The sequence below is a fragment of the Camelina sativa genome, chromosome 9, assembly GCF_030686135.1.
Source record: "Camelina sativa cultivar CO46 ecotype springtype chromosome 9, ASM3068613v1".
Taxonomy (NCBI): Eukaryota; Viridiplantae; Streptophyta; class Magnoliopsida; order Brassicales; family Brassicaceae; genus Camelina; species Camelina sativa.
The window spans coordinates 3,981,845-3,994,038 of NC_141888.1; the positions used below are offsets into that span (position 1 = coordinate 3,981,845).

Here is a 12,194-nt window from a genome sequence, read left to right on the forward strand (position 1 = left end):
GGCTGCCGCTTCTACCCACTTGGAGAAATAGTCGGTAAGAGCGAGCACGTACTGGACTCCTCCTGGTCCTCAATGTAATGGACCGATGATATCCATAGACCACCTCATGAATGGGTATGGTGCGGATACCGAAGACAGGAGCTCGGTAGGTTGATGAATTGACGGGGCGTGCTTCTGACACTTCTCACAAGTTCGAGAATATGTTTCGCAGTCCGTGATCATGGTAGGCCAGAAATAACCTTGCCGTTTGATTTTGAAAGCCAGAGTCCGACCTCCGGAATGATTCCCATTGGGACCGTCGTGAACAGCTCGCATTAGCATCGCGGGCTCTCTACCAGCCACGCAAGTTAGATAAAGACCAGCTACACTTCGGCGTAGAAGTATTCTGTTGTGAACGCAGTACCGCGCACTGATGACCTTGAGTTTCCTAGCTGCCCATTTGTCGGCTGGGAGTTCCCCTTTCTCCAGGTAAGCCCAGATCGGGCTCCGCCAGTCCTCTGCCCCCCAGCTGTTAGAATTCGTGCCGCTCGAAATGACATGTGGGATAACAGCTTGATTGTCAGCTGGTGAGCTCGATGATGCCGGAGTTGAATTCGCGTCGAGCTCGGCTACAGGTGGGTGAACTTCCATTGGAGTAGGCAAGACAGGGTCCGGATCCTCCGAGGGTAAAGAGTCCGCAGCCGTCTTACGAGCTGCTTCCTCAGCGGCCAACTGTTTTTTCATTGCGCGGGTCACGACGTGTGTGCTCTCCAGCCGGATGCTTGGAAACTGGATGACTTCGACGGGAATGATCCTTGTCGTCGCAGGATCCGAAGTGGATGCCAGAGATGCTAAAGCGTCCGCAGCGGAGTTCTCACTTCGTGGGATCTTAGTGATTTCGAACTCCTCGAACTTGGCGACTAACTCCCGAGCTGTGGACAAATAAGCCTCCATACGGCCATCCTTTGTTTCGTACTCCCCCAGAAACTGGTTGGTGACCAGCTGCGAATCGCAAAAAGCTCGAAGTTTTCGGACACCAATCCCCACTGCGAGGCGTAAGCCGGCAAGGAAAGAGTCGTACTAGGCTTCGTTGTTGGACGCACTGAAAGCCAAGCGAAACGATTGCTCGATCACTTCGCCTGTAGGAGAGGTGAGGCGGACCCCAATTCCTGCCCCCGACTTGGAAGAAGCTCCATCAACATACAGCGTCCATGGAGTTTCGACATTGTCGCTAGCCGAAGAGGCTAGTGGGAGTTCGATCAAGAAATCGGCCAGCACTTGTGACTTCGCACAGGTTCGAGTCCGGAACTCGATGTCATATTCGCTCAACTCAACAGACCATTTAGCCAGCCGTCCGGATTGGCTCGGACTATCTAATACCGTCCGAAGCGGCTGCATCGTCAGAATTATAATTGTATGAGACTGGAAATAAGGCCGCAGCTTCCTTGCCGAAGTGACCACTGCTAGGGCCAATTTTTCCATCATAGGATACCTCGACTCCGCCCCAGTAAATGACTTGCTGATATAGAAAATTGGTCGCTGCTCCCCCCTTTCTTCACGAACCAAAACTCCACTGACCGCACTATCCGACACGGCTACGTAAAGAAAGAGTGGCTCTCCGAACTCAGGCTTCGCCAAGACCGGCGGTTCAGATAGATAAGCTTTGAGTTGGGTGAATGCCTCCTCACACTTCGCATCCCACAATAAATTTTTTCCCCCTTTTCGTAACAGCTGGTAGAAAGGGAGGCATTTGTCCGTAGATCGAGAGATGAAGCGGTTGAGAGCTGCGATCCGTCCGTTAAGGCGCTGCACCTCGCGCAAGGTCCTAGGAGAACTCATAGACAGGAAAGCATTAATTTGCCTCGGGTTCGCTTCAATTCCTCTTTCTGTGACGATATACCCCAGAAATTCTCCTGACGGAACTGCAAAGGTGCACTTCGTGGGGTTGAGTTTCATCCCGAACTGATCCAGGACGTCGAAGCAGACTTTCAGATCGGCGAGATGCGAGCTGGCTTCCATTGATTTTACCAGCATGTCATCAATGTAAACTTCCATGGTTTTTCCGAGTTGATGCTTGAACATTCGGTTCACCAATCTTTGGTAAGTTGCTCCCGCATTTTTTAACCCGAAAGGCATCACCTTGTAGCAATAGATCCCGCGGTCCGTAATGAATGCAGTCTTCTCCTGGTCGTCCGGGTTCATTAGGATTTGGTTGTAGCCAGAGAATGCATCCATGAAGGACATCAGCTCGTGACCCGAAGTGGACTCAACTAACCGGTCGATATGCGGAAGTGGAAAGCTGTCTTTGGGGCACGCCTTATTCAGGTCGGTGAAATCAACGCAGACTCGCGACTTTCCATTCTTCTTTTTGACTACCACTGTATTTGCGAGTCACTCAGGGTACTTCACTTCGCGTATCTGTCCTGCCTTCAGCAAACGTTCAACCTCTTTGTTAACGATTTCAGCTCGCTCAGGACCCAACTTCCTTCGCTTCTGCTTTACAGGTCGGAATGTAGGGTCCACATTCAGCTCGTGGGAAATAACTTCTGGACTGATCCTGGGCATCTCGTCTACGGACCACGCGAAGGTGGCCATTCTTTCTTTCAGGAAGGTTATCAGGGCGGCACGGAGCTCGCTATCCAATCCCGCTCCGATCTTGATTTCCTGATCCTGGAACTTGTCATTGATGAAAATGGACTCAGTGAGGTCACCTTTTAGCTGCTTCCGAACTGGATTTTTCGGGACCTCGAGCTATGGTTGCTATTGGACCAGGAGCTTGTGGCTTGCGAGGTAACAGCTCCTGGCCGTCCTTTGGCTTCCTAGAACCTCCCGGACTCCTTGTGGGGTCGGGAATTTGACGCACTGATGGTACGTCGAGGCCACCGCCTTCATCTGATAGAGCCAGGGAGTTCCCAAAATAACATTATAGGCCGCAGGTCGGTCGAAGACCGTGAACTCCACCATTTTAACCACTCCTTGAGTGGACACTGGTAGTGTGATCGTGCCCAAAGACATCGACGTCTCGCTAGTGAACGAGACCAAGGGTGACGGTCCTGCGATGTGCTCTTTCCCGATACCCATTCTGGTGAGCGTCTCAAGGAAAATCAAGTCTACCGAACTCCCAGTATCAATTAGGATTCGGCAGACTTCGTGGTTCGCTACGTCAAGCGAGATGACGAGCGCGTCATCGTGCGGAGTGTCCAGCCCCTCAGTTTCCTTCTCGGAGAAAGAAATTTCAGGTAGATCGCTGGCTATCAACTTAGCTCGCTTCGGCTGGGGGCTAGTGAGCTTCCGCTGATGGTCTTTGATCGCAGTGATGGAGTTCCGAAATAGATGCGATCCTCCCATTATCACGTCGATTCTTTTCTTGGGAGCTTCACTTCCATCGGACTGCTTTGGTTTCTTTGAAGGTGGAGCGTCCTCGTCCACTTCGGGAATCGCTTTTTGCTCCAATTCCTCAATTATGACATTCGGCATTTCTCCCGCCACATATTTTTCTGCGAGGAGATGCATCAGCTTCTTACAGTCACGAGTAGAATGATTGTTGGTTTTATGGAGCTCGCAGTACGTGTCCTCGTCTCGGACCCATTTGTTACTCGGGAGTACACCACTCTTGGAGCGCGGTGAAAATGGTGGTTTGGATGGTGAATTCTTTGGAGAATTCTTTTTGGGAGATTGGGTGACTGCGAAAGTGCTCGGCCCGGACTTCGGAGTCGTAGGCGGAGTCTTTTTGGCAGGTGCTTCGAAGCGTGGTTTCCCTGCAGGCGGGGCGTTTTGTTTTTGCGCAGCGGCGAGTTTGTCTTCTTCTGCGACTATCCAGTTCGAAGCCCGGTGTAATGCGTCCTGAATAGTTGGGAAACGATTCACGGACAGCTCTTCGCGGAAGCGAGATTCGTGCCAGAGGCCGTTCTTAAGCGCGGCCAGGGCTGTGGAGTCCGAGAGTCCGGGAATTTTGACCTGGATCTCCTTGAACTTTGTTATGTAAGACCGAAGGGACTCTCCAGCCTTTTGGCTTAAGTTCCAAAGCTGAGCATCCGTCACCGCAGTTTCGATTAGGCTAGAATACTGCTTGACGAACGAGATCGACAGCTCGGTAAAGTTTGTTATGGTGCCAGCTGCTAAAGATGCGAACCAAAGCAGTACCGGTCCACTGAACGTTTCTGCGAACAGCTTGCAGTACCCAGCGTCTGCTTCATGGGGCTCGAGGTCCACCCGGCTAGCTGTCAGCAAGAAAGTCTTGAGGTGATTGGTCGGATCTCCTTTTCCTTCGTAGCTCGAGAATTTAATTTTGCCAGTATCCTTGATGCGGACTCGGGCTATTTGGTCGGAAAAAGGAGTTTGCCTCGACTCCTCGATCACTCGGAATATATCCGGAGCTGAGGTGGTTGCACTATGCATCACAGACCGCATGTCCCGAATTTCGCTCTGCATGCGGAAGATCTCGGGATTGACAGAATACCCCGAAGCCGCAGCGTTTCCATCTGCAGGGATAGGAAGACGGACTGGGACCTCGGAAGGTCGGACGACGCCGGGCTGAACCGGTGTGTGACCATCGCCGGCCAGTGGTAGCGCCGTTTGCGTGTTGGTTTGAGGCGGGGACGAATCTCCCGGAGTGACGTTTGTTGCTGCTCCTTGCGAAGTGGAAGGTGGAGTCACACTGGAGAAATCCAAAGCACGTCGACGTGGGTTTTGGTCAGCGGATAGGAGATCGACCCGATCGGCGTACGCGCGGTGGGAGGCTGAGAGGTCTACTACAGACGTCGTGACTTCGTCCAAACGAGCGGAGATCTGGCCCTCCAGACTGTCGAAACGCTCAGTAAGGGCGGCGGAGGCGGCTTGCTGACGGTCAGACTTCTCGGACAAGTCCTGTAGGAGCTTCTGGATCACCTCCAAGGATACCTGATTGGGAGAGCTGGTTGCCATAGCGGTGGTTTTGCGGAATGAACTTGTGTAAGAAGTCGGAACTAGCGAGAGTCAGGCGATAACTCCCCTCCTTCTAGCGCCAAATGTGAGAACTGAGAATGAGCTTCTCCTTCCGAAGTGATTTAAATGTGGAGGAGCTTATCGCCGTAGAACAGTTCCGAACTAAATTGAAAGAGTTTGAGAATTTGAATTTGTGTTGCTGTTTTCAGGAAAAATTCATGGATCCCTTACAAGTGACACCCCCCTTACATATTTATACCGACCAATTAATTACTCAATTAATGTACAATTAATAGGGCACGATTTGCGCGGACTAATTAATCCTCTTGAATGCAGGAATCTTTGACCGGGCCCGAGCTGCGAGCTGACCAGCATGAAACGTCTCCACGCCATCTTTCTTTCTCCGGGCCTGATGGGCCGATGAATAACATGCTTTCGGCCCACTAAACAAGCCCGGCCTAGGCCCTCTTGCCTATTACCCGAGATGGCAGATCGTGGGTACAACAATCCCTCTGTCGAGCGGAGGGGTACCTAGAGTCTCCATGGTGATGTGATCTAGAACTGAGGGAGGAGTGGCCTCAGTAGTGGTTTCTGGGTGGACTTTTTGTGGTAGCTCTCCTTCCATTCGGGTGAGGTGGTGCCCGTTCCACTGACCATTGACGGGGTGGTGGAGCATTAAGGATGTCCTGGGCTCTGTTGCGACTAGCTTCTTCTTGGCGGCTAAGGGTGGTAGGTCGGTCTCCTCTTTTGTATTCTTGTTTCTGGTACTGGTTGTGTCTTGCTGTATCCAGTTTAGCTAGAGTGTTCCGCTGATTGATTCCCATTTGTTCTTGATAAGGTTTGCCCTGTTGTTCAGGGTTTTGGGTTTTGGGGCAATCCTTTTTTCGTGGGTCAGAGAGAGGCAGACGAAGCAATGGTGTTCCAGCTTTTCATATTCCAGCTCTACTTTAGTTATTTCACCCGAAGGGAGACGAAGAGGAACCTCTTTTTCCAGAGGAAGAAGGAAATGGCTTTATAACAACTGCATCATTTAAGCTAAAATTTGATAACTAAAATTGCTAAAGAAAATGTTTACAACTCGAGACGCAAACCGTAATTAGGGTACACTCTGGTAACGAATATCCTCATAAGTAGGATCGACAAAAGCTGGTTTCATGTTTGCTTATCAGTCCACCAGATTAGTTGAGTCCCCTCTGCCTTAATTGTCCCATTCCTTTCTCTCCAAATTGCTACACAGTCGTCCTGAAAAACATATTCAACTAAGAAACGTTCTATACGCTGGTTACGAAGCTCAGAGACCTAGACAATAATAGATTGTCAATCCGTCGAATCTGGCTTTGAAAATACTTTTAACTAAAACGCTGTTTATATAGCGGATGTGTAACTACAAGAGAAGAAAAGATGATCACGAGTTTCATTTAAGAGACAAATATGTGGTTTTTATTTGTTGTATTTATTTTATAGTTCAAAAGATTAATCTAATATATGATATATTCTTTTTTTTTTACCCTTTGTTACCTCAAATATATATATATATATATATATATATATATATATATATATATATATATATATTCCCAGATAACACGTTTTGCATGCATCATGATAAGTGAAAAGAAGAGAAGAGATATCAATTTATTTTTTGTTTAGATTTGAGATTATAATTTAATGACCATACACGTTATACAATACGATACTAAAAACGGTTTAGTTGTTCAATAGATCAGGTTGTTCAAAGATTTGTTGCTTTCGTGGTTTGCAGCAACAACTCGCTTTGGTTCTAAAAGATGCACAAGTCCAATCTTTATAACCTTTTGATATGCAAAGCTGTTGACAGTTGCTAGTGCACGGTCCAATACAATCAGCGTCAACAGTGATTGCGTTTGCTTGTTCTACAAAATTACAAAATTGTATAATTTAGTTAAAAACAAATACAATGTGTAAACACAAAAGATATATATATATATATATATATATATATATATATATATACTTTTAATGTCAAAAAAATAGAAAATAAGCTTTAACATAGCTTAGAAAGTATTTTGAAAAAATCGACAATATTGATAATGAGAATGCTTGATTACCTGCAATGACCAGCAACAAAATTATTGCGATGGTACCAACAACATCTAGTGATCTAATCTTGGCCATATTATTTTTCTGAAGTGTTGTAATTATTTCTTTTCTATGTCTTGAGGTTGATGAATTTGGTTGTGGTCTAATAGGTCCTTATATAATTAATTGGTGATAGAAATTCTGAAGTAAAATTGAACAGATACAATGAACAAAATCATTTTTCTTGAAATTTTGACTACAGTTGATTTGTTGCAAAATTTAAATATAAGATACAGTGAATTAGGAAGAAACTAAATTTAAGATGAGAAGAAGAAAGAAGAAATGACTATATATTCTTCTTAAAATACTTAGTGGAAGTTATTGGTTTGAGATTTGAATAGAGTTTTAAAGAATTAAAATGTTATGTGGAATTTGTTGTTATTAGATCAAAATTTTGTTAAACTCTGATAAAGTTTAGTGTTATTAGTTTGTGATTTGTAAAAAATCATTTAAAATCTTAACAAATTTGGGTTATCGGATTAAAACTTTTATAAAGTCATTTAAAAGTTTTGTGTTATTCAATTAAAACAAAAGAATCTAGGATTGTTAATGAATTTAATTATTATGTTATTGGTTCGTGATTTCATACTCTTTCTTCATAAAATAAAGTCATAGAAAGTATCATAAAAATACAGAGATTGTTTGAAGCATTTTACAAGATTTTAGAAAATTAATCAACAAAACTATAGAATACTCTCTAACAATACTTAAAAATCTTTCAATTATTCACTTTTGATGAATTTGTTGAAATTTTCAGATTTCTTTATGAATTAGAATTCAATAACACCCCCTTAATTATAATGATATAAGACTTTGACTATTTATAAGGGAATATATTACAAAAAATCAAATATGTTTTGGTCAAATTAACAAAATAACTATATAAGTAAAATGAAATAAAAGAAAGATTGAATACAAAATATATTTGATAAATTTTTGTCTAAAGAATATATACCATATATTTTTTCTTTTCTTTTCATGAATACAAAATTTAATTGAAAAAATAAATTTTATATTAAATTGTGAGATTTTATGTGATAAAAATAAAACATTTATGATATTTAATTAAACTAGGTTGGTGCCCGCGCTATGCCGCATGATTGTTTTTTTTATTTTATTTTTGTTATATTTGTTTGTTTTGTTTTTTTCGATTTCATAATTTAATATGTTATTTGGAATCAATTCATAAGTTTTTGATAATTTCTATAGTATTTTTTTTTTGTTATTATTATTTACATCATCATATGATACTTGAGTTTTTTTATTACATAAATTTAGTTTTTGAATATATTTTAAATTTATTATCAAATAAGTTTAGGGATTACAAACCATTAATTCTTGATTTGTTTCTCACTCACAAACCCTCTAGAACAGTAAGAGAGATTACTCTTTGATGTCTACATTGTAAATTTTCTTGATGGATCTCTTAGAGTACTTTAGGTTTAGGTACTTCAAATTTTGTCTCCTAAATCTCACATAATTTATCTCTTACAACATTACAACATATTTATACTTGTTTTTATCTTAACCTAACACCTAAACTAAACAAACTTATTTAATCACTTGAAAAGCTTAGGATCAAGTTGGAAGCTTATCAGTCACTTGACAAGCTTATGATTAAGTTCTTCAAGCTATATATATGTTAATCTAGCAACATCTTAAAAAAAATAGAAAAACATATCAAATTTTTACATTTTTTTTTTACAACAAATTTACATTCTTACATGTAAAATATGGCAAACAGCGGGATACTATTTTGAATATATTTTAATGTAAATAGAATTTGTAAAACATATATTTTTTTTAGAATTTGATGAGTTATCTTTACTTGTAATTTTTACTTCTTGAATTATTATTTTTTATTTATTTATTTAGTTAAATTTAGTATAATCATTTTATCTGTTGCCAACTAAATCGTCATTATGTCGTTCTAAAGTTGAGTGTCATGCAATATCGACATCATAATATGCTTCTAACTCAAACCAAAGGTGGTGAATGATGTACCATTGGAAATTTTGATGACTTTTGCAATGGTTATTTCAACTACAAGTTTTTTGACTAACGGAAAATATTTTTATTACACATGTTTTATGGTCCATTATTGTAATACGTTTATTACACATATGAGCCATTACTACAATAATGGCCTAATGACCATGTTTTTTTAGTGACCATGTTTTTTCTCTTTTTTTTAGTGACCATGTTTTCTTCTCTTTTTTTTTTTCTTTCTCTTTTATCAGACCTAGCTTTTAAATTAGTCTAGAAAATCTTAGCTGTATTAATTCAAATGTTGTTATTGGCTATTGATTTTAACTGATCTGTCAACACCAGCTTGAATGTTAAAACTGATGTGTCATGGTCTGCTGAGAAACATACAAGTTTTATTGTATTGATTTGTTATTAAAGATATATATATATATATATATATATTTATAGCACATAATTAAGAGAAAAGAAATAGAAGACAACATTTGTATCTTTAACTTTTAAAAATTTACATCAATCTTCTTGTTTAAGAAATAAATAAATCCCGGTCCATTCAGAATCAAATTATAATGAAATTAACTACTAAGTACTAACTGATTTTAGTTAATATTTTCTTTTTCATATATTTAATTTAAATACTACAAAATAATCAATTTCAAATAGCATCTAACCATATCTTAGTCTATAATTCTATCTAGAAAGATATAAATTATATTCACTCATAAAGGTGACTTAGGCCTTGATTGGTAGTGTATATAAGTGAGCATATAGATTTTAGAAAGCCAATCACGTTTTGTTTAGAAAGCATAAAGGGAGCATAAAAGGCTTTTAAATGCTCTACAGCCCAATGCTCATAAACGAAGCATTTCCCAAGCATAATGGTTTTAAAGTTATTAAAATTCAATTTGACCCTTATTAATCACTAGAGTTTACTATATTTGTATATTTAAAATGTCTAATTTTGGTAATTTTATGTCTAAATGCTAACAACTGTATCAATCACATATCATTGTTAATAAATAATAGCATACAGCTTATGCAGCATACTGCTCATGCTGCATAATGCTAATGCTTCACTAACAGTTGTTCCAATCAAGGCCTTAATGCTATTAACTATTCAACTAAAGGTGACTTAAACCAAGAAGTGATGCTTGATCAAACCAATTATCAGAATCAAGCCACCGCATTTCCTGAGCCAAATCTTCAATCATCAAATAAATCTCTTGACAAAGAGGATTTGATCGATCTTCGGCATTGAAGGCATAAACTTGATTTCTTATCTCAATCAAGCTCCAACCTGGAACTTTCTTCACTCCTCTCTCCTTCATCATCTTCTTCACATTCGCTTTTATAATATTATGATATTATTTAAATTTTTAACATTCATAAAATATTATTTAAATATCACATTTATTAAAAGAAATACATTGCATCATATAAAATAATAAAACATAGTAGATTTTTTTAACCATCGACATAGTGTATTATTGGATCTATAATAAACATAGTATATCTCATATTAGAATTGAATCTTACGACAAACTTTTTGTATTGTGTTGTTCAATACAAAACCTCCACTTCATTAAATTAGTATTAAACTATTTAAATATTTATTTTATTTATTTTGATCATAAATATAAAAGTGTTAAAAGTTCAAGGACTATTTTATAAATAAAAAAGTTCAACTCTATTATAGAGGAAAAAATATAGTTCCTCTATATATAGAGAAAAAAATAGAGATCTCTATTATAGAGGTAGAAATAGAGATGGGTTAGAGTAGATTTTACTCTAAAATAGAGTTAAAAAGCAAATATAGAGGTAGGTTGGAGATGCCCTAAGTAGGATCGACAAAAGCTGATTTCCTATTTGCTTATCAGTCCACCAGATTAGTTGAGTCCCTTTGTGCCTTAATTCTCCCATTCTTTTCTCTCCAAATTGCAACACAGTCGCCTTGAAAAACATATTCAACTAAGAAACTTTCTACACGCTGGTTGCGAAGCTCAGAGATGTAGGCAATAATAGATTTTTAATCCGTCGAATCTGGCTTTGAAAATACTTTTAGCTAAAGTGCTGTCTATATAGCGGATATGTAACTACAAGAGAAGAATAGATGATCACGAGTTTCATTTGAAAGACAAATATGTGGTTTTTATTTGTTGTATTTATTTTATAGTTCAAAAGATTAATCTAATATATGATATATTCATTTTTTTACCCTTTGTTACCTCAAATATATATATATGTTTTTTTTTCCACCTAACACGTTTTGCATGCATCATGATAAGTGAAAAGAAGAAAAGAGATATCAATTTATTTTTTTTATTTATATTTGAGATTATTATTTAATGACCATACACATTATACAATACGATACTAAAAACGGTTTAGTTGTTCAATAAAGCAGGTTGTTCAAAGATTTGTTGCTTTCGTGGTTTGCAGCAACAACTCACTTTGGTTCTAAAAGATGCACAAGTCCAATCTTTATAACCTTTTGATATGCAAAGCTGTTGACAATTGCTAGTGCACGGTCCAATACAATCAGCGTCAACAGTGATTGCGTTTGCTTGTTCTACAAAATTGTATACTTTAGTTAAAAACAAATACAATGTGTAAACACAAAAGATATATGTATACTTTTAGTGTCAAAAATTAGAAAATAAGCTTTGAACATAGCTTAGAAAGTATTTTGAAAAATCGACAATATTGATAATGAGAATGCTTGATTACCTGCAATGACCAACAACAAAATTATTGCGATGGTACCAACAACATCTAGTGATCTAATCTTGGCCATATTATTTTTCTGAAGTGTAGTGAATATTTCTTTTCTATGTCTTGAGGTTGATGAATCTGGTTGAGGTCTAATAGGTCCTTATATAATTAATTGGTGACAGAAATTCTGAAGTAAAATTGAACAGAAATGAACAAAATTATTCTTCTTGAAATTTTGACTATAGTTGATTTGTTGAAAATTTAAATATAAGATACAGTGAATTAGGAAGAAACTAAATTTAAGATGAGAAGAAGAAAGAAGAAACGACTATATATTCTTCTTAAAATGCTTAGTGGGAGTTATTGGTTTGATATTTGAATAGAGTTTTAAAGACTTTAAATGTTATGTAGAATCTGTTGTTATTGGATCAAGATTTTGTTAAACTCTAATAAAGTTTAGTGTTATTAATTTGTGA

General features: G+C 38.8%; 3 protein-coding genes across 3 annotated transcripts; all 3 read right to left on the minus strand.

Annotated features, from left to right (window-relative positions):
- Positions 1–2,739: 2,739 nt before the first annotated feature.
- LOC147937693 (uncharacterized) lies at positions 2,740–4,902 on the minus strand. Its single transcript, XM_087465224.1, has one exon. The coding sequence runs from the start codon at positions 4,900–4,902 to the stop codon at positions 2,740–2,742; it is 2,163 nt and encodes a 720-aa protein (XP_087321350.1).
- Positions 4,903–6,528: 1,626 nt separating this feature from the next.
- LOC109126591 (defensin-like protein 75) lies at positions 6,529–7,191 on the minus strand. The gene is made up of 2 exons (XM_019230276.2): positions 6,990–7,191; positions 6,529–6,794 (listed from the first exon to the last, which is right to left on the minus strand). Exons 1-2 carry the CDS (start codon positions 7,054–7,056, stop codon positions 6,610–6,612), a joined length of 252 nt encoding a protein of 83 aa, XP_019085821.1. The 5' UTR covers positions 7,057–7,191; the 3' UTR covers positions 6,529–6,609.
- Positions 7,192–11,307: 4,116 nt separating this feature from the next.
- On the minus strand, positions 11,308–11,936 carry LOC109126561 (defensin-like protein 75). The gene is made up of 2 exons (XM_019230234.2): positions 11,734–11,936; positions 11,308–11,575 (listed from the first exon to the last, which is right to left on the minus strand). Exons 1-2 carry the CDS (start codon positions 11,798–11,800, stop codon positions 11,391–11,393), a joined length of 252 nt encoding a protein of 83 aa, XP_019085779.1. The 5' UTR covers positions 11,801–11,936; the 3' UTR covers positions 11,308–11,390.
- Between the last annotated feature and the right edge of the window lie 258 nt (positions 11,937–12,194).

Coding starts and splice junctions, on each gene's coding strand:
- LOC109126591 (XM_019230276.2), bottom strand. CDS start 7,056: ATGGCCAAGATTAGATCACTAGATGTTGTTGGTACCATCGCAATAATT. Junction 6,795..6,989: donor TTTGTTGCTGGTCATTGCAG/GTAATCAAGCAT, acceptor GTAATTTTGTAG/AACAAGCAAACGCAATCACT.
- LOC109126561 (XM_019230234.2), bottom strand. CDS start 11,800: ATGGCCAAGATTAGATCACTAGATGTTGTTGGTACCATCGCAATAATT. Junction 11,576..11,733: donor TTTGTTGTTGGTCATTGCAG/GTAATCAAGCAT, acceptor ACAATTTTGTAG/AACAAGCAAACGCAATCACT.
- LOC147937693 (XM_087465224.1), bottom strand. CDS start 4,902: ATGGCAACCAGCTCTCCCAATCAGGTATCCTTGGAGGTGATCCAGAAG.